This window comes from Echinops telfairi, unplaced genomic scaffold, assembly GCF_000313985.2.
Source record: "Echinops telfairi isolate 266 unplaced genomic scaffold, ASM31398v2 ScPeMD7_1;HRSCAF=3_1, whole genome shotgun sequence".
Lineage (NCBI taxonomy): Eukaryota > Metazoa > Chordata > Mammalia > Afrosoricida > Tenrecidae > Echinops > Echinops telfairi.
In genome coordinates this window covers 767,239-793,642 of record NW_022103897.1, presented here as the reverse complement: position 1 = coordinate 793,642, position 26,404 = coordinate 767,239, and the positions used below count along the sequence as shown (strand labels likewise).

General features: G+C 41.7%; 1 protein-coding gene across 3 annotated transcripts in view; it reads right to left on the bottom strand.

Annotated features, from left to right (window-relative positions):
• Window positions 1–269: 269 nt before the first annotated feature.
• The window catches only part of CEP78 (centrosomal protein 78), a 32,908-nt gene continuing 6,773 nt past the window's right edge, over window positions 270–26,404 (bottom strand). The window contains exons 6-16 of one of the 3 annotated variants that reach the window (XM_013007540.2): window positions 22,333–22,446; window positions 20,692–20,756; window positions 20,336–20,447; window positions 17,213–17,333; window positions 14,908–14,953; window positions 13,642–13,770; window positions 4,695–4,772; window positions 3,151–3,317; window positions 2,090–2,261; window positions 1,695–1,742; window positions 270–893 (exon numbers count right to left, since the gene is read on the bottom strand). In XM_013007540.2, coding sequence (XP_012862994.1) covers window positions 333–893; window positions 1,695–1,742; window positions 2,090–2,261; window positions 3,151–3,317; window positions 4,695–4,772; window positions 13,642–13,770; window positions 14,908–14,953; window positions 17,213–17,333; window positions 20,336–20,447; window positions 20,692–20,756; window positions 22,333–22,446 — 1,613 coding nt within the window. In that variant the 3' untranslated portion in view covers window positions 270–332. The remainder of the gene's footprint in view (window positions 894–1,694; window positions 1,743–2,089; window positions 2,262–3,150; window positions 3,318–4,694; window positions 4,773–13,641; window positions 13,771–14,907; window positions 14,954–17,212; window positions 17,334–20,335; window positions 20,448–20,691; window positions 20,757–22,332; window positions 22,447–26,404) is intronic. The other 2 variants (XM_045288399.1, XM_045288400.1) reach the window with 2 other exon arrangements.

Sequence of the window (26,404 nt, the reverse complement as noted above, 5' to 3'; positions counted from 1 at the left end):
TGATAATATCGATCCAACACTTAACCACTGTACCACCTGAGCTCCTTCCACCCGCCATAGGTTTCCTCACTTCGACAGAGTATTGGTTTCATGAGGTATGGGCCATATTTTGTTCCCAATTAGGAACCATTGTACATAGAATCATATTAGGCCCTCAGAAAGTTCTTACTAAAAAGGAAAAATACACTAAAAGCTTCATTGTAATAAAAGTAGAGGTGAATCTTTCACTAGTGGCTTCCTGTCCTGTATTTTAAAACATATGCTATAAAGAAAATGTAAGAAAATTTATTGAAATTTGAAGGCAAAAAAGCATAATTTCACAAGATTTAGTCCTATGTCAGCCGTGATAGAGTATGGATACTTTCTTGAAATTCAAAATCCGATACAAGAGTATCACTTTCAGAATGTTCTGGTGGACTGCGTTTACTTTTATTTGTCTTGGATGATAAGGTCACCATTCCAACTTCTTTCTTGGCAGAAATGTGTTTTTTCAAAGGCTCACTTTTAATTGGTTCATTAATCAGAGAACTATTCTCCCCAGTTCCTTTGCTTTTCCGGCTCACATCAGCACTCGGGAAGAAATAAACATCTTTTCCAGCTTGTTTCTTGGCAGAGTGTTTTTTAGTATATTCACCCGCCTTGTTCAGTCTCTCTGAAGACCTGCTACTTCTGGACAACTCCTCTTCTCTTCTCGGACTTCCAATCTCAGCAAGCACACCTGATGGCGGAGAGCACGCTTTTGCAAGGAATTCTTCAAAAGACTCTTGCTGCTGCTCGGCACCTGGGGCACCCACGTTGTCTTTGAGCATCACGGAGCTCTCCTGGGTAGGAGCTGGGACATGGGAGGAGTCCAGAGGCAAAGGAATTCTGGCATCACCTGTAATTTTCTCAAACTGGAAGGAAATACAAACCAAAACATTCTGTGATGAACAAATCCAACCATTCAGAAGTCAGAGTCCCAAACGTCAGGGACTCTGATTTTATTATGACAGTCAACTGATTACTCAGGAGGTCTCAAGAGTCATTTCCCCAGTCAGCCCTGTGTCTTGATACGTGACTTCCAACTTGACTTAGCTGCACCCAAGACTATTTCTGCCATAATTTTGTGTCTTGGGTCATCACTACCCATCTTCCTCTCCTCCCTCATTAAAGGAAAGAAAAGAAAAACCTACCCCCACCCCAAAAGGAAAAAACCTATTCCCTTAGAATATTAATTGATTTTCTATCTTCTAGCCATGTGTGATCATTATCCATGTGTGACTAGACTGTGTTCGCAAGCTGTCAGTTCTGCAGATGGGCCTGAGAGTGGTTCAGAAGGGACACAGGGGGCGGGGAGAGGGACCCTCCAAATGAGGCTAGAGGCAAAGTAGCAGGGGACTCTGGCCCTTCCCATTTCCAAAACCGGTGGTCACTGTGTACCAGTATTTCCCAAAGTGGGCAATACCACCCCTTTGAGGGCACTGGAACGACCCAGAGGGTTGCAAAAGCAGAGACCTATATCTTCCCCTACATTATGAACGAGTGTACACATATTTCTAATTGCCAGGGGGAATGGAATACCGTGTAATGTTTTTTCCTGAAATGGGGGCGGGGCGGTAAGCCAAGGAAGTCTGGGACCTTATGATCTACATGCTAAGGCCCATTCGTTCTGTGGGATTACTTATTCTTAACAATCATCTGTATCGGTATTGTACCTTCATTAGTGATCCTTCCCTGTAAGCTGACTGCATACAAATAGAAACCTAGGTAAAATATGAACAGACAGTTTCAAAATGAACACTTAGAATATTTTCTCTAAAATCTTTTCGTTGTTTTTCCACTGAGGATAACTGAACTGCTTGAGATCAGAAAATCCCAGGGGGGTTGGGGGTGAGGTGCGAACTCTTCTGCTTTTCCTATTCACTAATACATCATCATGAAACGGGCACAAAACACTCCTCTCAGACTTGGAATGGATCCCGGAGAGGTTTCTGGACCCCAAGTATCTGAACTGCTAGGAATAGCTGGTTGGCGATTTTCTTTCTGACTTGGGAAGCCCCTTTCTGCGAGGTCACTTTTGTAAGTGGTAATCTCCGCCCCGAATACTTACTTGGACGTTGGGCACTGGCCCCAGCGCCTTCTTCTCTGATTCCGGCTTTCCTTCTTCCAGGGCTTTCTTGTCTTCTTCAGGAGCACGAGTCAGGGTAGAATTCATCTGGGGCCGCCCCAGCAAATGAAAATCTGACTGATCGATGCCAGCCATTGTGGCAAGCTGCCCAAGCCTAGAGACAGGGAGAAGGGAGGGAAGGCAAGGACTTTCGTAATCACATACGAACAGCTTTGATGTCCGTACACCTGACCGGAAAAGCCAGTATCCCACAGTAGATTACAACCCCTAACAGCCTCAACTTCAGACCTTTCCATATTCATGTACTGGGGCCTCCCCAGACCACCTGCTGCTTCAAGCACTCCACTCCCTCGCCGTCGTCCTGACACTGCATTGAGTATCACCTGCCTTCAAGGCCTTTCCTCTTGTAACCGATCCACTTACAGCGACTATATCACGAGCAGCTTCAGCGTTCACCAGGTGCCTATGCAGTCCCTCTACTTTCACCCCCACAATGGAATCACCTTTCCTCCAGCAGCCCAAACCGTGGTGCCTACTCTTCCTTTCCCATATCTACCTATGCACCTACAAAACTCGCTGTACCAACGATCGATCTCCAACTCCTTGTTTCCGCAAAATTGTTCCTCGATGAGAACTAGGTTTTCTATCTGCCATTCAGATTACATTTTTTACATAACAAATTTTTATGTCTAGGACAAAATTAATTCTAATTAATTAACAAGGGAAATGAATAAAAGATAGGGAAACATCTATGCAGTCCTGAATATATTCAACTGAAGTCACCTTCAGTTTAGTCTTTACCAAGAACGGTACCTACCAGTTACTCATGTACGGGATTCGCTTTTGTAATGGGCTCTCGCCTCTGCCAACGTGGCTTTGCCAGTTTGCATTTCTCTCTAAATTAATTCCCCTAAGGAGCGAGTATATCACCTACAATTATACACTAAACATGGCTCATGGATGAGGTGGAGCATACGCTCAAGTCCCCCACCAAAAGACACCAAGTCACGGAGGGAAGAACGCATGGAGAGCAGTGAACGAACCCAGCATCTTTCAGGAGGTCCAAGAAAGCATGAAACTTCTGAAAAGACTTCTCAATGCTGCCCAAAACGCCTTCGTCATCCAGCATCATGCTCGTCAAAGTGTGTGCATGAAGGGCTTCAGACAAAGAGAAGTTGATCTCTCTGAACTTGGCATTCTCATATTCTAGCTAGAAAACAAGAGGGGAGATGTACAACCATTTTCTTTCACTGCCATCAAAACGAACAATTTGTAAGTCACAGAATTAAAACTCCTAGAGAGTTAATCGAGTCTCCACCAGTGAAGACAGACTGTATCATACACCAGTCAACACCCAATGACATGCAGAGACTTTAAGCCACTCCTACAGAGACTATTCAAAAAGTTTACATTTCTAATTGGATAAATTCAGACAGGATCCCCACTCTGCATTAGAAAATTAGCAGCTTAAGGTCTTTGTAAATTGGAAAATAAAATAGAGTCTAACTTGAGAAAATCACAGCACAATTCAATGGAATGTTTACCTTTCCGATCATGGCCAACAGTCAATGCCGACTCACAGTGACCCTTAGGACAGGGCAGAACTGCCCCTGTGAGTTTCTAAGATTGTATCTCTTTAGGAGTAGAAAGTCCTATCTTTCTTCTCCAGAGTAACTGGTGGTTTTGAACGGCTGACCTTATGATTATCTGCCCAATCAATATAGAACCTCTATGCCACCAGTGCTCCTTAAGGATTAACTTTAGTAAGTACAGTATTCAGTATGTAAGTCTGTCTGAAAGCTCTAAACCATAATATAATTTATTAAGTGTACTTTTAATATTTCCTATGGATTCTTAAAAAAATTTATTTCTTGTTCATGTTGAAAATATACACAGTAAAAAACACACAACATATTCAACAGTTTCTACAGGTGCAATTCAGTGTCACTAATTACATTCTTCAAGGTGCCTACCCTTTTCTGAGTTGTCCCTCCCCTCACTCATCAACATGAATTCACCCTCTCCAAGTTTCCCATGTAACTTTCGAATTGCTATTGTCACTTTGATCCCATGTGCATAGACCCTAGAAAAACATCATCCTCAAGGTATACTTTACTGTTTAAACTACTTAAACTAAATTACTGCTTGGTTTTAAGATTTCATGGTATATTTTTAGTTGAAGTTTAAACTAGGTTACCAATACATTCTTAGCGCCCCCGCCCCTTATTCATTTTCCTATTTCCCTGCCAGGGTAGAGAGCCACCTCATAGCGTCTGTTGTTTATGTTGCTGTATGGAAAGTGTACGCCTAAGACGGGCTCTTCTTGGTTTTGGGTGGTGGTCTGCCAAACGTTTTGATTTCCCAAATGAGGTCATAGAAGAGCATAAAGAAACAAACAAACAGACACTATGCTTCTGGAATACATACCACATGACCACAACATACAAGTACATAGGTTAGTTTGATGTAACCAATTTGCAACAGCCTATATACCTGGCTCACTTTTTTTACAAAGCGTGTGCATGTGTTTGTGGCTCAAGTGAAATAAAATTATACAAAAAGTATTTTTTAAAAAGACGCTGCTTACCTCACTTAGTCGTTTATCAGCCCTAAGCCTTAACACTCTTTCCTCCTGTAACTGCTTTAGGCACTCGTCCAGTTTCCCCTGGGAGGAAGAGGGACGGGAAAGACACTCATTGCAGTCCGATATCGGAAGAGCTCCCAACTCGAGTTGTCACCAACTACTGAGGAGCAGAGTCACAAGTGAACCTGGACATCAGGATTAGTGTATCACACCGTGCTGGTAAGAGGAAAAATCCTGTTCTCCCTCTTTCTTTCTTCTTCTTCATAAGTTACGCTGTCCGACGTCTCCCTCCGCCCTCTTCTCTTCTCCCTCTTTCATATGGATTACATTATGAGAGTTACTATCTAAGTTGGACACAGTCCTAGAGAAAGTCTCTGAAGTGTGACACTGCAGGCCATGCTGTAAGGACTGCAGCAGGGAAGCTGCTAGGAGCAGAGAGTGGCCCCTACTGAGAGCTAGCAAGGAAACAGAAACCTTAGTCCTACCACTGGAAGGTAGCGAATTATTCTTTTTTTTTAAATCATTACTGGGGGCTTGTACAATTCTTATCACAATCCCTACGTACATCCATTGTGTCAAGCACATATATACATTTGTTGCCATCATCATTCTCAAAACATTTGCCTTCTACTTGAGCTCTTAATATTGGTTGTTCATTTTCCCCTCTCCCTCATGAACCCTTCATAATTCATAAAATATTATTATTTTGTCATATGTTACACTGTCTGACGTCCCCTTCTCTGCTGTCTATCCCCCAGGGAGGAGGCTATACGTAGACTCTTGTAGTCGTTTCCATCCCACGGAAGGAAGTGAATTCTGTCAACACCTGAATAGGCTCAGAAATGGCTTCTTCTTTCTCCGGAGCCAACAGATAACACACACCCTGGCCAATCCAGGACCCAGTGATTTCAGCAGTGAGCCCCACCTCATTCAGCTTCCCTTGACTTCTGCCCTACAAAACTGTGAGCTAACAAATGAGTGTTGTGTTAAGCCAGCATGTTTGTGCCAACTAAAAATAAGGTACTACTCAGTCTCAAGGCTTGTGAGCAAAATAAAGGATGGTTACTGTTTCAGGTCACTGCTTTGGGGTGGCTTATAATGCAATCATAAGTGAACAGAACACTTCTACTAATGAAATGGGACAGTAAGTTTGAATATTTCAAATAATTATAATTATTTAAACAAAGAGTTTCAACTTAAAAGTTACCAGGCTAAACCTATGCCTGTCTACTTTCCAAAATAAGAGCTCCACACTGATTGATCCAAGTTCTTCCATAACTTTGTTCATTCTGTTCCACCTTCCAAATCATCCCCCCTCGCAAAGTCTACCTCAAGGGTTTCTCTCCTATACATCCTCACTTATAGTTAGTCCTGAAAACTTAGCCCTTTGCTTCCTTCATGCTGTTTTCAAGGGCTATTTTCCCTAGAAGGGTGGTACCACCAACAAGCACTTGAAAAGCCTTTCTAGCTACAACTAACAAAAACAATGGACCCTGAGTAACAATAGATTAATTAAAAAAACAAAACAAAACAAAACCAACAAAACACACTTGCATGGCTTTATCTATCTACAGTGTGCTATCTCTGATCTTTCTGATATAACATCAATATAGAACAGGCACTAATTTTGTCATTCTCTCACTGATCCACCTTCCTATTTGCAACCAAATCCATCAGGTGTTCAGTCTCAGGCCTCAAAGCACATCACATGGCCTCTCAGTGTTTGATTCCTTATCCTTACCACTATGAGCCTGCTAGTCTGACCAGCGGGGCTCCAGAGCGTGTAGTGGGCTACCTGGTGGGATGCTAACTGGAAGGCCCAGTTTGAAAGCACCAGGCACTCAGTGGGAGAAAGAGCAGGCTGTCGACTCGTTGCACTGTGTGATTCTCACAAAGCCTTCTGTAAAATGGGTATAGTCTTTTCACTGGGGAAAAGATGACGTCATATGCTCAAGAAACTTGTAAGTCAAGGCTTTTAATCGATAAGGACAGCAGAAAAACCCCAACTCAATATTGGTTTCACATACAACTATAAACCAATTTGCCTATGATGTAAAGCTAAATTTGATCACCCCAAGAACTTCTATTTATTTTCAAGATAGTCATAATTCAATAAATTCTTCATTAGAAATGCCAGAAGACATAGCAATTTCTCCTCTTGGCATAAAGATGTAAGAGCTGTAAGAGGAACAGATAAATGCATACCATGTTCACGGCAACGCTATCACACTGCCCGTTGGTTGGAGAATGGGTAAATGTTGGTGTATATACACACAATGGAACCCTACACAGCACTAAAGCACCTCATGGCATGGGCGAACCTCCTCTGAGGGCATTAGCTGAGTGAGAACTGTCAAGAGGAAAAGACAGCTACTGTACGAGACCACGGCTGTAGAAAACTCAAGGCCTGCGGAATGAACGAAGCCGACTTGCATGGCTTCCTAACGGGCAAGGGGAAGGGAGAGAAAGGATGATCACACGCTAGAGGACAGCCAGGGGCATCTGGGTGCAGAGAAAGACAACACCCAACAAGAGAAAGAAGACTGGGGTGGGGGGGAGAAATGGGAGCAGGGAAAGACAATGGAAGGTTTGATAAGCTGTTTAATAACCAGCGGCATAAATCTTCATCTAATTAACAATACAAAGTTTTAAAAAAGTTTCATCAACTTTTGGAATATTTAACACAATGCTTTAAATCACTGTACCATCTATGTGGTAGCTACTACTTACAAGGGACTATGAGTTAATTGAAATTTAAATTCAGTTCCTGAACTGCAGCAGCAGCAGCATTCTAAGTGTCCATGTAACATGTAGCCAGTGTAGCTACCACTCTAAACAACACACTACAGAGTATTTAACCACTGCAGCAAGTTCCACTAGGCAATGTTATTTTAAAGAGGACACAGATAAGCCTAGTGTGGATAAAGGAGGCAAAGTCCAAAAGTTTTGGGAACAGTCAATGTTCTCACAGAAAACTTCCATGTAGAAAAGTTAATTCAAAAACACAAGACAACTCTCCTATAAAGGATCTGGTCACCCCTCCACGCAAACTACTGCCCTGAGATCATCTTTAAACCTTAAGCAAAAATATCTTCCGAAGTCTTCTCTAAACCAAATAGTTTTGGCTTACTCAGTAAATTAAGATTTGAGCATAGTGCTCTTTTCAAGAACTACCCTGATTGTACTTGGGCATATTATCAGCAGACAAGTTAGTAGGAGACCAGTCCCTGAAGAAGGACACCAGACCTGGTAAAGCCTTAGAGAGGCAGCGAAAAACAAGAGGAAGACCCTCGACAAGATGGATTGACAGAGGCTGCAACAATGAGCTCAGAAGTAACAACTGTGAGGATGGTGTAGAACCGGGAGGGGGTTTGGTCTGTTGTACACAGGGTTGCTATGAGTTGGATTCGACTCAATGGCACTGTGGTACCATGTTTCCCCGAAAGTACGACATCCCCTGAAAATAAGACCTACTTAGTTTTGCCTCTCGCTGAAATATAAGACGCCCCCCCCACCCCCAAAGCTACCATAACTCTGGATTCTGGACAGTAGCGGCCGCCGCAGCAGAGAGGAAGTGCAGGGTCTCTTTTAATCATAGAGCCTGCGCCACGCTGCCACCTGCAGCTCGCTCTGCCCTGACGGAGTCTGGCTGACTCACAATTAGACATTCTTGATACTGTAGGATTCAGTTTGTCTGGTCATGCTGGTTTGTGATGACAACTACTACTGTACCATATACAGGTAATAAATTTCCTTTTTTTTTTTGGTTCAACAATAAATCTGTACCGTATTCTTCTTCATGGAAAAATAAGATATCCCCTGAAATAAGACCTAGCATGTCTTTGGGAGCAAAAATTAATATAAGACACTGTCTTATTTTTGGGGAAACAGGGTAACTATATAATAGTTTGTCAATTTGAGGATTAAGAGTGTAGGGGTGGAGTGTAGCCTGTCAATCCAGAGACAGCCAATGAGACCTCTGTGGACATGGCGTTCTCCTGAGAATTCTGGGAAATCTGTTTTTACCTCTGTGGAGTCGGAAGACTTCTCTCTCTGGGCTCCCGACCCTAGGAAACTCTATTGACAAGGCTGACTCCCTCGAGACGTCCCTGAGAAGCCACATGAACCTACCCTGATGCAGCCAGAACCCTGGACCTGGAGAAGCCATGTGGAGACAGACCCCTGGCCAGCACTGAGATGCTTACCCGGCCACTGGATCCAAAGACTTTCTACCTACTGGCCTGTGACCGTCCTGCGTTCGGCATCACTAGATGTGTTTCGTGAGTCTGAAGAGGACTTTACAGATTGGTATCGGACATAGGGGCTAATATCGGACGTAAGGGCTTGGACTGGATCGGGTTGGGATGCTTGCTTAGTATAATTTTCCTTTATATAAAACTCTCTCTTATACACATATGAGTTTCTATGTATTTGTTTCTCCAGCTTACCCAGACTAACACAGGAATCTAACCACCACCACCACCCTTACTGGATGGAATGGACAGAAGTGACTCCTAAGATGAGATAGGAAACTCAGGGAACTCTAATTTGGAATTTCTGTTAACAGAGGAGGAACAATCAGGAAAAAGCAGGTGAGAATGGTTACCCTATCTGATGATGTAATCAATGTCTGATTAATTAATGTGATCAGTGTGCATAGAGGAAAACCTGAATGGGTATACCTCCTGCTATGTATAGTCTTGACAACAAAATAAGTAAAATTAAAAACTCACTTAAAAAAAGTTCTGGCACTAACAAAAATAGTCTGTGTGCTAACACATTAAAGCACATGGAGGGAATAAAACATGGTGAGGTATTAATTACAACATCAAAGCAGGTGAGAAACATGAGGTAGTAGCCGCTTAGTGGATAACATATGAAGTTCACAAGAATCTTTAATTCTGAAGATCACTACTTTAGAGATTAGCAGGACCTTCACTCTCTAGGAATAATACAAAACCTATTCTAATATATACTTGATATATAATTTACAATGGACCTATACCAGGATGTGAATTAACCTCACGGTAACAGAGCAGCGTTTAAAAAAATACTATTATTTCATCAACAGCAACAAAAACTAACATAAATTTTGACTTTAAATCTTCATTTTTGTAGCCCATGTAACACTATACTCTGAAATATGGAGGCAGAGAAAAATGGGAAATTTTTCTAGATGCAAATCTGTTTATATGATCACTTCTTAATGGGGACTAAGGATCTTTTTTCTCCAGATCTAAAAAAACTTGGAGAGCTACAGATCACGAATGGAACCCCTTTGGTATTTTTTGGTGCCAAATTTCAAAGTTAAAATATTCCTAATACCCCTGTGTTAGATGAGAGACAGAACAGAGTGTGTGTGGGGGGTAATGGGAGGCATTCACTCTACTGTTTGAGAGAAAACGGCTACTATTTTCTAGAGAATATCTAATCGCCAATATACACCCACAGTTCTATGCCTGGGAACTTAACCTATAGAAATCATCAAGGTGTATGTAAAGATTCATCAAAATGTCATTACCTTCATGTCTCCAAATCGGGTTGGTTCAAATAAGATAATATGAATAAATAAAAAGCAGCTCATTGGCCAGAAGGCAGGCTATCTGAAGCCATTAAAACAGGGCTTCACCACAGTCAGTGCAGTGGGACGTTGCTTCTGGGGGATGGTGTACAAGCTCAATCCGACTCTTTGAGGTAGAAGAGAATTTCATGACATGGCTCAACATTTCTGATTAACGTTTTAAGACAAAGAGGCAGATTAAGAATGTATAGATATGTCTGCATGTCCAGAGATAGCTTTTATTTCCTTTAACATTTTTCAGTTTTCAACATTTTCCTCAATTTACATATATTATTGAAATTTGAGCATATACTTATATTTGATGAAAACAATGAATACTTCAGTAAGTTCATTTTTTAAAATGTCCCCTGGGTGATACAAAGCGTTAAGCTCTCAAATATGAAGGAAAAAGTTGATGGTCTGAACCCAGTCTGAACTGCCATGTCCACCTGGCCTGCGATCTGCTCCTGAATGATCACAGCCTGGGAACCCTGCGGGGCGGTTGGTTCTACTCCGCACTCATGGGGTTGCCATGACCCACATACATTTGATGACAACCTACAGCCAGTTAAAGTCAACTACGTTTTGGGGGGGGAAACCCAAATTCCTCTCCTGACTATTCACGATGGTCCTGATATCTGAAAATATTTCATGGATATTCCAAACAGAAGCAAACAAACAAAATCCTATCACAACTAGAGAACAGAAACAAAAACAGTCTACTCTTGACCATTTCTAAATACACATCAAAGTGCAATACATGAAATCCTTTCTCCCTCTAGTGGGGGAACTCAGCTAGAACACATGTTAAATTTTAATGAAACATGTTGCCTCTCATTACAAAGTAAATTTACTTGATATCCAACTACCCAAATACAACTAAAGATTGTGATTTTCCTTCTTGTTGCCGCTTCCACCTCCCTTCTATCCATATCCAATTTTACGCTCAACTCTTTTCCATCTGACATAAATCCATCATTTCTCATATTATCGGAGGATTCCTAACTAGATTTTTTTGCAAGACAAAACCAAAAAGCGATCCCACAGAAGAGGGTAGAACTGCCCTGTGGATTCCCAGACTGTGACTCTTTATGGGAGTGGAAAAGCCTCATCTTCCTCCTGCAGAGCCGTTGATACTAAAACTACAGCCTAACAGACATGTAATTCACTAGACCACCAGAGCGTGGGTTTTCTGGTTTACTTAATCATACTTTTATGAGTAAACATTGAGATTATTTCTGCACCACAAATGTGATTTTAAAACCAAGAAGGTATTTTTCATGTTGAAAATAATATTCTTACATCACTAAAAATGGAATTTTAGATACTACAAACGAACATTTAAAAGGTCTTTACATATTTATCTCCAAACTGCTTTCTTACAGAGGTGGTACTATTTCTAAATACACATGGAAAACATGGAGTATTCAGCCCTCACTATGGTTGAAAATTTGGCTGGATATGAAACCCTTGGTTAAAAGTCCCAAATTTCATAGGTGTCCTTCCTGATTTATTTTGACAGGTGACTACTCTTCTTTTCTGTGAAATTGCTCTAGCTATTTTGACATTTCAGTGAAGAGTGTGTGTTTCTGGGCATGTTTTCATTCACCTTGCTCACAGAGGTGAACCAGGAAAACCAGGTGAGAGCCACAGAGTGAATTCGGTCTGGCAGAGCAGAGTCCTGCTCCTCGGAAACAGATCACCAGGCCTTTCTTCTGAGGTGTCTCTGAGAAACTGAAACCGCCAGCCTGCCCTTTGGTGGCCGCCGGAGCAGTCACATTCTGCGACCTTCATTCTTGTTGTGTTCTCACAATGGAGAAGAGTAGAAAGGATGTGCAATGTGTGACGCACTTTTCCTTTTTAACTAGAAATTCCCTAGTTACAGTGCCCAATCTTCCCCAGAGGTCTATGTTCCCCATGGCCATAGCGGTCTTCCACTCAGCCCTTGGTGAACCAAAATGAACAAAGCATGTATAGTGATAGATGAGAGACAGATGACATAGGGTCTTATCTTTACTGTGGAACTTAGTAAAAGGTGTGACCAGTGGGAATTTCCATAGTTCTATAATAACAGGGAAAGGGAGCCTTGGCGATGTAGTGGTTACATATTTGGCTGCAATCCACAAGGTTGGCAGTTCGAAACCACCAGCTGCTCTGTGGGAGAAAGACAGGCTTTCTGCTCCTGCAAACAGAGTCTCAGAAACTTACAAGAGTAGTTTCTATCCTGTCCTGTAGAGTTGCTATGAGTCGGCACTGACTCAATGGTAGGAATTCGAGTTCCATAATAAAAGGATATTCTGGTGACACAGTGGTCAGGCACTTAACAGCTAACTGAAAGGCAGGCAGTTTGGACCCACCAGCCTCTCCCTGGAAGAAACAGACAGCAGTCTACGTCTATACAGATTACAGCCTTAGTCACTCTTTGGGACAAATCCGTGCTCATCCTATGGGTTTACTCCGAGTCAGAATACCTGACCAGCACTGGGTTTGGGTGGTTAATAGGATAAAGGAGTGCAAGCTGGCTTCTTGAAGTTTTTTATTTTATTAAAGGGTATTATCACTTGTAAAACTAAAGATTATTTTTTCAATGTTACCTTTATGAAAAGCTAATTAATGTTTCCCAGGAGATCTGGCCAGAATGGTAAATTCCCTGATCAGTCCTACAAAAGCACTCAATCAACTGATTACACACATCCCAAGCTCAAGATATTTGCGTTTATTTTAGAATCTTTCAGGCTCTCCCTATAGATTCTAAGATGCTTAGAAAAGGAAAATATGTTGCTGATGAAGTTTTTCTTCTCTTTCTAATTTCTACTTTAGAGAGACATCCAGCAATGCATTTGCCAATCCAACCACTTCTACAAGTACACTTCAATAACGAGAATTACAATTTCCATGTTGTTATCCAGAATCAAAAGTGCCCACTCACCCCAAACAGAAACTCAACAGCCTTTAGGGTAAGACCTTCATTACTTCTTCCCACCCGCCCAGTAACTACCAATAAATCCTGGTGTCTATGCATTTGCCTCTTCTGCCCATTTCATGTAATATCTGCACTTTATGACTTACTTCACGCTGCACGTTTCAAGGTTCAGCCATGTCCTTGTACGTATCAGAATTTTAATTTTTCTTGATGGCTGAATAACATTCCACTGTATGGACATAGCATGATTTGTTTATCCATTCTGGTCTATTTCTTGTCATTCGAGTGCCCTCCTTTCACCTTGGCCTCAGCTAAGGAGCCATTCACTCCAGGAGGTAGAAGGGAAGGGAAAACAGGATCCTCAAGCAAGCTGTGCAGTGCTGTTTCACAATCAGGCTGCCTGCCAAATACTAAGTACGATTTAAACCCACCACCCCTATGTCTTGAAGAGTAAGATAACTTTATACCTGTAGTGCTTCTTGTTTTACACTTGCTTTCTCGGGCATTTCATGACCACTTTCTGAAGAATCATCATCCTCTTCGATTTCTGAGGATGAAGGACTTTCTACTGTTACAGTCACAGGAAACTTGGATTGCTTAAAGAAAGAGGACACACTTGGAAACAATACTACAAACCAAATATCACATACTTAAGGCATCTAATCAAAAGTGATCTTTCTGGAATAGCAAGCCCATTACCTATAAATGACTTTTTTTGCCCAAAACAATCACTGACAAAGTAAAAGGGCAGTATCCTTTTCTAGTTGTGTTACTGTTTAGAATTTTCTTGCTGGGTTACTTGGAATTTCCCATATTACTTCCCTAAATTCATCTGATATAAAGCAAGCGAGGAGCCAGCACATTTTTTTTCTCTCAGATCAACTTTATAATACAGAAATTTATGATCATCAGAGAGTCTGGAAGAAAATGTAATTTTTAGCAAGACACTGCATGAGTAGGTATTAACAAGGGCAAATTGTAAGAATGAGAAAATCAAGATACCTATGTTGTGAATAAGCCATACCACTTTCTGTTAGAAATATCACAGCGTTACCAACAGTAAAGCTGACCCATGAAGAATTCTCACTTGCTCAAGTCAAAGTAAGTGTGGTAGCAATACAAGTCTACTGTCAGTGTCGTTGCAACTGGAATGTTATTGGATATGCTCTTTCTAAAATGACCTCACCACAGCCCCATACAAGCCCTACATAGCAAAAGGAAGAGTGCTATGTTACGTAAGTATACAGGGGAAAATGATGGGGAAAGAGTTTACAATTTCAACCACAAGCGGCAAACAGCAGCCTGTGAAAATGCTAAATGGCAGCAAGGGGCAGTGGGAATACACAGGGTGCTCCCTTCTCAATCCCAGTGGTGGTATTTTTTTTACCAAAAAATATCCTATGTGGTCTCTAAAGACAACAGGGATGGGGAAACAAAGCCGTGACACCATTAGCTTGCTGTCCAAGACCACGCACGAGGCAGTACGGCAGGGGTGTGCCAGAGCACTCACGGCTCCCTAGTGAGGGAAGCACAACACCCTTCTAGTAGAGGACAGTGCCACATGCCATACCGCAGCACCGGGAGAGCACTCTGGAACCCTTTGACTCGATTTACTTCATGGAGAAAAATGTTCCTCATACGGTTCATTCAATTTAATAAGGAAATAGAAAATGACTTGCCACCCACTCCACCCCAATACTCTTCTACTGTTACAAATACGGTTAACCACATACCTGCAAGTGATTACAGACATCATGAGTTTTGATTAATGGAAACCCCCTAAAGAGATATTAATAAATGAAGTCAAATTTTGGTGTAGGTATAGTGAACTCCCAATTTAGAACTGCCACAAAAATGAAATTCCAGATACCTACAACTTTATATCTTTCAAAGGGTGACAATTTGTTTTTATTTTTCTGGTTGGAAAGCTTACCTTTTGAAACAGAAGTTATTACTACTCTTTGTTATCCACTTGGTCACATTGAAGAGCGTCAATCTTGGATGTTGGTGGGCAGTAGTAGCCTCAGGGGTCTCTAGGTACTACAGTGGGCTGTCCTGAACAATAAAAGCCCCCAGAAATATCTCTATTTGTTGAGATTTTATGACTCTGTTTCGTTTTCCTAGTCTGACGGCGCAGTGGTTGACCCATTGCGCTGCTAACAGCAAGGTCAGCAGACTGAGCCCACCAGCTGGTCTGTGGGAGAAAGATAAGGTTTGGTACTCCCGCAAAGATTGTACAGCCTCGAAAATCCAAAGGAGCAGTGCTCCTCTCTCCCATGGAGTCGCTAGGAGTAGGAATCAGTGTGATACCACTGTGCTAGAGTTTGGAGATTTTCCATTTTCCTGATGCTTCTATCAATTAGAATGTCAATTCAATGGCTTGCCTCTAATGACATCTTTGAGATTTTCAGTTTGTTGCTTCCTGTGTAGGACTTAAAATCCAGCAAACAAACTTACTTGTGTTTAGTACAATATCCATAGACCTGTGTATAAAAATAAATAATCTCAAAATAAGGAGCTGGAAGACTCTGCTACAGACAAAATGGAATGGAATTTAGCGTACTGGTGTCACTGTGTGAATGGCTGGATGGCTAAGATTTCCAGTCCAACTTCACCTCTCTCTAATGTACAACTCGCTGGGACCAGGAGTGGTGTGAGAGTCACAAGTGTTTCATGAAGAAGAGATGAAACCACAGCCATAAAACTGAAGTGTAAGCCTTTGGGCCTCAGGACCGTAATTCACAATGCCAGTTAAGGAACTACGGAAGTTAGCAGCCCAGTGAAGATGATGCTCATCAAAGTGGGAGCAGCAGAACAGATATTTTATATGGTACCTATTTCGAGTCCTACTTAAAACCTTCTCTTTGTCTTCTGAAAGTAACTGTTAATCTCTATTTTCTTAACTACTATCAAGTAAGCCACATGAAAGAAAATCTACAGCAAACAAGTTAATTTAATACATCTAAAATCATACAACAATTTAAAAAGGCTTATGCTTCCTTGACATAAAGTGTTGTATCTATCTTTTGGGTAAACACTCAGTTAAAATAATTAAAGGGTTTGATATGTTAAAACTTAACGGAGATGAGCCAGCCAGGGTGCGATGTAACAACGATGAAATATACAACTTTCCTCTAGTTCCTAAATGTTTCCTCCCCGCTCCCACTACCATGACTCGAATCCGACCTTGCAAGTCTGGCTAGACCAGAGGATGTACATTGGTACAGATAGAAACTGAAAATCCAGGGAATCCAGGGCGGATGAGCCCTACAGGACCAGTGGTGTGAGTGGCGAAACAGGGAGGGTAGAGGGAGAGTGGGTAGGAAAGATTACAAGGAACAATATGTGACCTCCTCCCTAAGGGACGGACAACAGAAAAGTGGGTGAAGGGAGACGGCGGACAGGGCAAGATATGACAAAATAACAATTTATAAACTATAAAGGGCTCACGAGGGAGGGAAAAAATGAGGACCTAATGCCGGGGGTTTAAGTGGAGAGAAAATGTTTTGAGAATGATGAGGGCAATGAATGTACAAATGTGCTTTACACAATTGATGTGTGTATGGATTGTGATAAGAGTTGTATGAGCCCCTAATAAAATTATTTTAAAAAAAACAAACAACGAGTAAAGACAATTGTGCTAGACTAAGCCTAACATCCATTTTGCAGGAAACTATTCTTTAAGTCTACAATACCCCCTTTCTTAATCCTACCTACCCAAATTCCTACTTCTGCTCTACAAGGCTTGGCTCAACTACCTGTGCCTTTAATGAAACCTTTGCTTACCTGCCCACGTGGGGATCACTTCAGCCTCCTTTAGAGGCCCAGAGGATTACACTTGTTATGACACTTAGGAAATTACTTGAAGTTCCCAATTATAATTATTTTTTGTTTATCTTCCTTAAAGGATTCATTAGGCAGAAGCTATGACTGAGTCATCCTTTTCTTCCTCTAGAAAGTCACGCAGACTGCCCACATAAGGGAGGCTCCAAAACACAGAATTCTGCGTGACAAAGAGAGAAAATAACAATCCACTACCTTTTCCTTTTTGCTCGTTCCGCAGTACGCCAAGGCAGGAAGCCAGACACGCCAGGTGGCAAAGGATCAGGAGCATTATATTCTTTTCGCCCACTGTTCACAGGCTTCTTTGTAGCCACTCCTATGTTTGAGGAAGCATTAAAAGAAAAAAAAAAAAAAAGAATGAAGATGCAGGGACATGTGTAAACTCTTAACAGCATACAGATGTGCACCTTATAATGCTGTCCAGGTCATCCAAAAGAGGCTCACTTCATGAAAGGGAGCCCTTAACAGGTATTACTTCACCCCATGGGCAGGGAGGAGTGTGGTCTCCCCAAGCTGGGAGGGTACTGAGCAGAGTGGACAGTGGGCTGAGTCAAGCCAGCAGGGATAGGATGCTACATTGTGGGTCCAATTGGTCACAGGAGGAAGTGAGATGCTGGTGTCTAACCCTAGCTCCCAGCCCTGCAGGGTGGCAGGGATAAGGCAGGCCACAGTCAGGAACACTGAGACTAGGCACTTTGGTTCCCAGGCCCTGCAGGACCTACATGCTTCTCCAGTGACTATTCCACTCCTTGGGGTCACAGGTGAGGGTGGGATGGGTTACCTGGGAGAAGGGGTAAATGAGTGAATAGCCTGCAGCAACCAGTTTAAGGTCAAAAGCAGAGGGAAGGCCTGGCTATCAGTCCTGGGGGCAGCTCTAGATTGTCAATTCTCAAGATATGAGAACAGAGGGGAACGGGTGGGCAAGAGGCTGGCAGGGAGACCTAGTGGGCAGTATAAATGCCTTCTATAGCACCCAGAGCCCCTGCCAAAGACAAGGCGCCACCAAGCACATTTTGGGATCACTGAAGAGATAAGCCAGGCCTACCCGTTCTGAACAGCAGAAGAAGGGGGGGGGGTGTCCCAGAAATGCATATGGGGGTACTTGGGCCACCAGGAGCTGCAAAACTCTGAGCGGCTGTGGGAGCTAAGCTCTCCTGAGGTGACACAGGGGAGTGGGGAGCAACAGTGGCAGGGGTGAGGTGATGTGGTCATCCTTGATACTGCATAATGACTTAGTCTTGGGAACCTACCTGCTACTGTGTCAATAAGCCAATACAGCTGTGTTAGCATAGCATATAAAATTCATGGTATAAGGGACACAGATTTCACTTAATACAAGTCATCGATAATTTCTGAATGCTCCTGGATCAATTTATATGCTTCTTAGGAACTCCATGTGATTTATTTTTTTGACTTTTATTACTCTCAAAGAAAGAATGCGGTGTGTGAGGTTTGTGCCATAGAGGCTCCTTATCTTTTAGATACTAATGATTATATATATCATGGATTATATAGATTTTCAAAATGGTTTATCTATACGTAATTTTGTTTTGTTACTGGAATTAAGAAGCACATAGAATTTTAACTAGAAGACTTTACAGTTACCTTGTTAGAAGATGAAAAAAAATCCAATAAAAGTTCCTATCTTCTAAACAATCTGGAGGAGAAAACGGGACTGATGTTTCCGGGGGACATGGGAGAAAGGAGGCAGGCAAAGGGAGTGGGTGTTAACAAACCCAGGGACAAGGGAAGAATAAGTGATCTAAAATCGATGGCGAGGAAGACAAAGGATGCCTGTTAGGGCTTGATCAAGGGCAATATAATCGAGAGGAATTACTGAAACCCGAATGAAGGCCGAACATGAAAGTGGGACAAGAGGAAAGTAAAAGGAAACAGAGGAAAGAGCTAGAAGGCAAAGGGCATTTATAGAGGTCTAAATACAGTCATGTACACATGTAAATATATTTATATATAAAATGATAGGGAAATAGATCTATGTACATATATTTATAAGTTAACTTTCAAGGTAGCAGACAGACATTGGGCCTCTACTCAAGTACTCTCAATGCAAGAACACTTTGTTCTAATAACCTGGCATTCCGTGATGCTCACCTTCCCGACTGAAGCAAATACAAAAAAATCCAAAGTAGTAAAATTAATTAAAAAACAAAACAAAACTCAAGTGAGTTTGTAGACTTCACTTATATTTGCACTTTGTTTAATCATGCTAAGAAAATATATATAATTATTTTTCTTACCATCCCATGATCGCCTGTTGTATGCTAAGATTAGAATTTCTAAGATGTTCCTGAAAGTCATATATGGAAACGCCAACTCAGAAACTTTTAAAAACATTTTACAATTTATAGTTATACCATAATTCCAATGTTCTCCTTTCATGTACTATGTGCTTACTAAAACAGCACTTTTGAAATAAGGAAAAGTAAGCTTTTTAAGACGTTTAATAAATTCTCTGAGCAACTACTAGGTGATGGGTGACAGAAGATGAACTGATTACTGGTAAATCAAAATCACAATCCTTTAATAATAAAAAATGTCTCATCTACAAAGCCAACTCTAGTAACATTTTAAAGTTATTTGGTAATTACGTTATTTTCAATTTATCACTAGTTATAAAAATAAAACCATTAACTCAGTGAAATCTTATAAATGCATTAAAATGTATAACTACACGAAAAGAAGTATGCAAAATTGTATTTAAGCTGTGTAAAAATGATGGACAACAAACAGTTTAAGAGAAAAGGAAACCGCAAATACTGCTCATAGGAAAATGAGTTTGGAGGGGGTTTTTCTATTTCTATTGCTTATACTTTAAGCTGAAATGAAAAACTTCAAAAAAACCACTGAAGACTTCAGGTAGCTTCCAAGTTAAAGATTTTACATTGCTAATTGTTTGATTATCTGCTCTGTAACGAAGCTTTTGTTCCTCTATATTATTCCTTAGAAATGCTGGTAGTGCAGTGGTCAGGCACTAAGCTATCAATTGTCAGGCCAGCAGGTAGAACAACACCCCTGCCACTCCATGGGAGAAAGACGTGGCCATCGACTTCTGTACAGATTTAGTCTTGGAAACACCAAGGGGCAGTTCTGCTCTAGCCTATGGGGTCTCTCTAGACAAGCAGCAACGCTCTGGAAGCTGTGGTCTTACATGCTTCCACAGGCAAGGACCCTGGGGCAGCCGACATCCAACTTATGTGTCAGGGCTACTCCTGTGGTTGCGATTCTGGTTTCCACATACTGGAAAACCCGAGGGACATACATTCCATTAATTGTAGAAGTCAAGGTAGAAACAATTACCAATTCGAATAGTAGCTTTTCCCTTTCGTCCACTTCCAAGAATGATAGTTTTCTTTCTCTGTTTAGCAGTTTTAGATGGCTCCTTTGCTGATGGGGAAGTGATCCACTGGTACTGGAGATGATAAATATTATATTTCAGTTAATGGGCAATAAATGATGAAAAGGGTGATCTGCATTTCTGGGCCCCCAGATTGAAGAATCATACACTGTCTTCAAAACCAGAAAAGGTAGTTGATTTGACTGAAAATTTAAGATGGCAGAAAAGTATACCAACAAATTAATTTTATTAAAGAGAGAAGAAAAACTAGCAATTAGGAAGTCATTTTTCCCCCCTAAAAGATTAAAACATGTTATACCTCTGAATTAGCACTCCTTCCATTCTGGAGAACTTTTTTGATAACTGCTTTCATCACAGAATGATCTGGATTGAAAAGGAAATTGGAAACTACAGTAATTGTACTCCAATGAGTAGGCCATTGAAAAAAGTCAACTAATTAAAGCATGCCCCATAAAATTAGACATCAAATTTCCTTTACTATACTTACCCATCTACCTTTCCATTGAGGACTCCAACTTCTTCCTCAAAAACCTTTAAGATGAAAGCATGTCACCTCTCACCTCTCATGGTTCCTATTTTGGTGGCAGTGAAGTGACCAGATTTGTGCATTTTAGAACTATAGTGGCTTTGGACACAGATGGACAGAAAGCCAAGACCTTGGGCATTATCTACATGTCTTAAATTTAATGTAGCCAAACTAGTCTTGATACCCCTCAAAGCTATGCCTCCCCAAAACACTACTCATTAAGGGTTCTTCTACCGTTAAATACCTATGGCTTAAAAACAAAATTTCCTTTAAACTCTAATCAATCTGAAGCAACTGTCAGCTCCAGCCTCAATACACATTCTGAATTAAACCACTTTTCAGTACCTTCAAACTACCTGAGTCTCTCAACCACTGCTCAATTGGACCGCCTCACATAACCATGTCTTAACTTGTCTGCTATTCTCTTTCTGCCTCTACCTATACTCCATTTTCCATTCCAAAGTGGACATTCTGAAATACGACTCAGATCGCACTATGTTCCAGCTCAATACCCTCTTCTGACTTGCAGTTCACCTGGCCACACAAGCTGTACAAGTGCAGCTGCTGGGAAGTCAGTCCTCTGACCTCTTTGCTCACCAGGTCCTCCCTCATGCCATGCTCCAGTCATGCTGGCCTCTTTGCTCTCCTGAAATACTCCGGCCCCTCCCACATCCTGCCGGTGTGCCCACCACTGCCTCGTCCTAAAATGTCATTCTCCCCGGCTCGCGCCATGCATTACTCCATCTCTTCACTCAGATTTCTGCTCACGTCATTTCTTCAGTGAAGCAGTCCTTGACAAATCCTTCTATTTCCTTATCTGATGCTATTCTTGTGCTTTCTACTAACAGAAATTGTACTTTTACTGTTAACTTTCCCATTAGAATGATGTAAGCTCTATGACAGCAAGACCTTGTCTACATTCCTACTACTTAAACCACTGTCTAAAGCTCCCTGGTGGTGCTGGAGGCTAAGCATTGGCTACTAACAACAAAGTCAACAGTTCAAACCTACAAGCTGCTCTTCAGGAGAAAGATGACGGTCTGCTCCGGTAAAAGATTTAATCTTGGAAACTCTAGATAGGGTCATTCTCGGTCAGTGGATTTTGGGGGTGTGTGTGTGTGTGTGTGTATGCTTATCAAATTAGTAACTAAATGAAGTGTTCCAAGGTTTCAAAAGAAGCAAATACTGCTCTTAGTGGAGTCAGGATTATAATCTAGGTTCCCCTTCATCGAGTAGCAGCCAAAGGTAATTTACATGCACAACCCATATTAATCTGTAACGTAGCTGTTAAAAACACAAAGGGGAGGAAATTAGAAAAACAATCCTCCTAAGTTTTAAAAATTGCTCATATATAATTTTTTTTCATCTTGCTGCTGGTATTGGTTATCAACGCAGAGCAATGCAGAGACATACCAATGAGTGGATTTCTTCGGATATCCAGAATGACCAAAGTCTTGTTGGTTTCCAGGGCCTGCCGGAAAGCATTTGCTCCTTCATTCGTGAGGCCACACTGCTGCAAATCGAGTGCTTATGATGAAAGACAAAAGGTCACTGGCCAACTCCATACAGATTTAATTTACAGACAACTCTCACTTACATATGCATGAGATTCCTGCACAATGCTAGTCAAGGCAGGTTTTTAATCATGTGTACTGAAAAAATAAGAACAGAAACACACACACACACATTATTGAAAATATAACTACCAAGCAAACTCTTTTTGGATGTTCCATAATTATCCTCTCGCTAGAGTACCAATAAATGATCCAACATTTAGTGGATGCTCAATCCAATTAGTGTGTGGCACATAACCCATGGCAAGAAACACATCACCAAATGAAGGTCAGTGCACACTGAGCAAAGATGCCCATGAAAGTGTAACTCTCACTGGCGCAACTGGGTGGAGTTCAGAATGCATTCCTTTGAACATGATCTAGGTCTTCAGTTCCACTTAACTCTCAATAATTACACTAAAATATCTAAGAAATAAGACAAAAGAACTTTAAGACCTGCCAGCTTTAACATAAAATGACAGAGAAAAACATCTTAAGAGGTCATACACGGGTAAGTCAAAAAGTATTACTACTTGGCTTCCAGTTCAAACACGCAGGGGTTTATTCCCAACAACACGGTTTACGCATGTCTCTGGGATCTGCTGAGTTCTCTAAGTAATACACTTGTTGGGTCTTGTTAGGGTGCCTCTCAAAAAGATTTAGTCAAAACGGTGACTTCGGAGGGGATCTGCTGGGCCAGGTAAGTTCAAGGAAAGTAAGCTCAGGTGGTTAGAGGGTAAGGTGATCAGACGGCCTGCTTTTGGTGGGACAGTCTGATTTTTAACAATTTTTCCCACGTCCTGCGGCGTTTTTAAAAAGTCCCGATTTTTGGAAAGAATGCACGACAAGCTAGGGTATATGGTTTTCGGCTGCCATGTAGCTATTTTGCCAGGATATGAGTTTTATCAATGGTGTCCCCCTTTACCAATGTTAAAATCCTGTCACCTTATTACAGGGCCAACATTCAGAATTCCAAAGGGGTAATAATCTTGACAAATGTTCACAAAGGGTTATGTTCGGGACTTTTTAATGAAGATGCTTTTAAAAAACGGGATCTGCACTGCTAAGAAAAGCCCAGGACCACTGCAACAGGAATGATGTTTTCCCCATCACAATGCACCTGCTTATTCTTTGAAGGCAGCAGCGAGTGTGCTTTGAGAATTCCCTTGGGAAACCTTATGCTATGCTGCCCTACCGCCTGATCCTGCCCCTTCAGATCATTTTTGTGCTTCAAACTGAAACAATAGCAAACATTTAAAAGGAAAATTTGAGTCCCGTGAGGAGGTCAAAACCACTGTTTTCAAACAGTGTAAGTTGAAGGGTGCAGAAATCTTTGGGGGTAAAATTGAGAGCTGGAAAGGCCTCTCTCCGAAGCACAGACCTAGAGGGAGGATGTGTCAAGAAAAAGTAGCTTTACAATTCGGTATTTTGGTATAAGTTCCTAACATTTCGATGAATGAGATCAGCAACTTAAAAAAAAGTTCCTAAGATTTTATAGCTTCTTTTTTTGACTTGATAACAAAAGGCTTTGTAATGTACATCACCTTTGATCCATAAGACTTTAAAGAAACAGAGATGTGGGCAAGGATATAAGCATGAACTAGCTCCTGCACTGTGGCTGACCCTGTAAGACAGGACAGACCTGTTCCTGAGTTTCTGAGACTGTAACTCTTTACGGGAGTAGAAAGCCCCATCTTCCTGTGGAGCGGCTGGTGGTTTCGAATTGCTGACCTTGCAGGCAGCAGCCAACGCATAACCACTATGGCACCAGGGTTGCTATGATTTGTCAACAACTCAACACAGTGAGTTGGGTTTGATTTTTAAGTGTACTATGGCATATCCATATAATGGAACGGACTCAATGTCATTTTGGAAAGTCACTGAAAATGATGTTAGCCACAAGTGTGTTGGCTTTCAATGTTCCTGCTGTAAGAAGTGAGAAGAGCAGTAAAATTTAGAGAGTACTCTGCTTTTGTTAAACAAACAGCGTGAAAAAAGCTGATGGTGCCCAGCTATCAAAAGATATAGCGCCTGGGCTCTTAAAGGCTTGAAGGTAAACAAGCAGCCATCTAGCTCAGAAGCAACCAAGTCCACATGGAAGATACACACCAGCCTGTGTGATAATGAGGTGGCGAAGGGATCAGGTATCAGGCATCAAAGAACAAAAATTCATGTCATTGTGAATGAGGGGGAGTGCAGAATGGGGACCCTAGACCTATCTGTAGGCAACTGGACATCGCCTTACAGAAGGGTCATGGGAAGGACACGAGCCAGTCAGGGTGCAGTGTAGCATCGATGAAACATGCAACTTTCCTCTAGTTCCTAAATGCTTCTCCCCTCCACCACCACCCCCCTGTACTCACACACTATCACGATCCAATTTTACCTTACAAATCTGGCTAGACCAGAGGATGTACACTGGTACAAATAGGAACTGGAAACAGGGAATCCAGGGTGGATGATCCCTTCAGGATCAGTGCTCAGAGTGGTGATACTGGAAGGATGGAAGGAGGGGTGGAACCGATTACAAGGATCTACGTGTGACCTCCTCCCTGGGGGATGGACAACAGAAAAGTGTGTGAAGGGAGATGTCGGACAGTGTAAGACATGACCAAATAATAATTCATAAATTATCAAGGGTTCATGAGGAAGGGTGGGGGGGATGAGGAGCTGATATCAGGGGCTCTAGCAGAAAGCAAATGTTTTGAGAATGATGATGACAACAAATGTACAAATGTGCTTGACATAATGGATATATGCATGGATTGTGATAAGAGTTGTACAAGCCCCCCCAAAATGATTAAAAAATAGAAATGTCTAGGAAAAAAGAAACAAAAAGCAAAGAGCAGACAGCATCATTCCCTCCCTTGAAAACACACAAAGGGAAGCTGGAAGGAAACGCAGCACAGGCCAGAGTGGCGAGGCCGTTCATTCTGGATGGTGGAATCATAGATGGTTATCGTGTTTTCCAGTTTGCCAGGGTGTCTGCCTGTCAGTTTTGAGTGTCTCTCAGTTTTAAAAAGTGACATGACTCAAAGCTGACGAAGATGAGGGTCTTCACATACGGCGAAGATGATAAACTGGCACAGCACTTCTGGGGGAGGATTTGGTAAGGCATATCAAAAGGGCTAGCAATGAGTCTTACTGAGTGCTTCACATTCACAGATTATGTTACAGAAGTCATCTCGACGGACTGGGCTGCGTTTCGCTGTTGTACATGGGCTCACTCTAAATCGGAACCGAATGATGTCACCCGACCAGCAGCCGCCACCACCACCACGATGGGCACAGAAATGCATGTACATGATGTCTACCACACAGTTATCAACAACAGGTGAAAAGTACATGTCTCTGATTCTACCAGCAGAGGACTGACTAGATACAGAACTGCACACAGGTGAGAGAGGATCTAAATACACACCATGCAGTGATGTCAGGGTTGTTCAATAGTAAGTAAATTTTGCAAGGGAGTCCTGATAGCATAGTGGGCTATGCATTGGGCAGCTAGCCACAAGGTCAGCAGTTTGAAACCACCAGCCATTCCCCAAAAAAGATAGATGAGGCTTTCTACTCTTATAAGACTGACAGCCTCAGAAACAAACAGGGGAAGTTCTACTCTGTCCATCAAGTCTCTGTGAGTCAGAATGGACGCCATGGCAGGAAGTAAGCACAGTATTTCTTTTCTGTTATTTCTGTGTGCATACATGTACAAGGCTTCAAAATTTCATGGGGAAAAAAAAAAGGAAAAGAACATATTTTTCCACATTCTGAAGCCCTTTCTTATTTATCGGAAAAAAGACAGAAGGTACAATAGTCCAAAATGAACAGTCATCATGCCTGGGCATTAAAATTATGGGTAATATGATAAAGGAATATATGTAACTTTCACAAAAGGTAGAAAATCAAAATCTAATAGGGAAAAAGAAGAATGC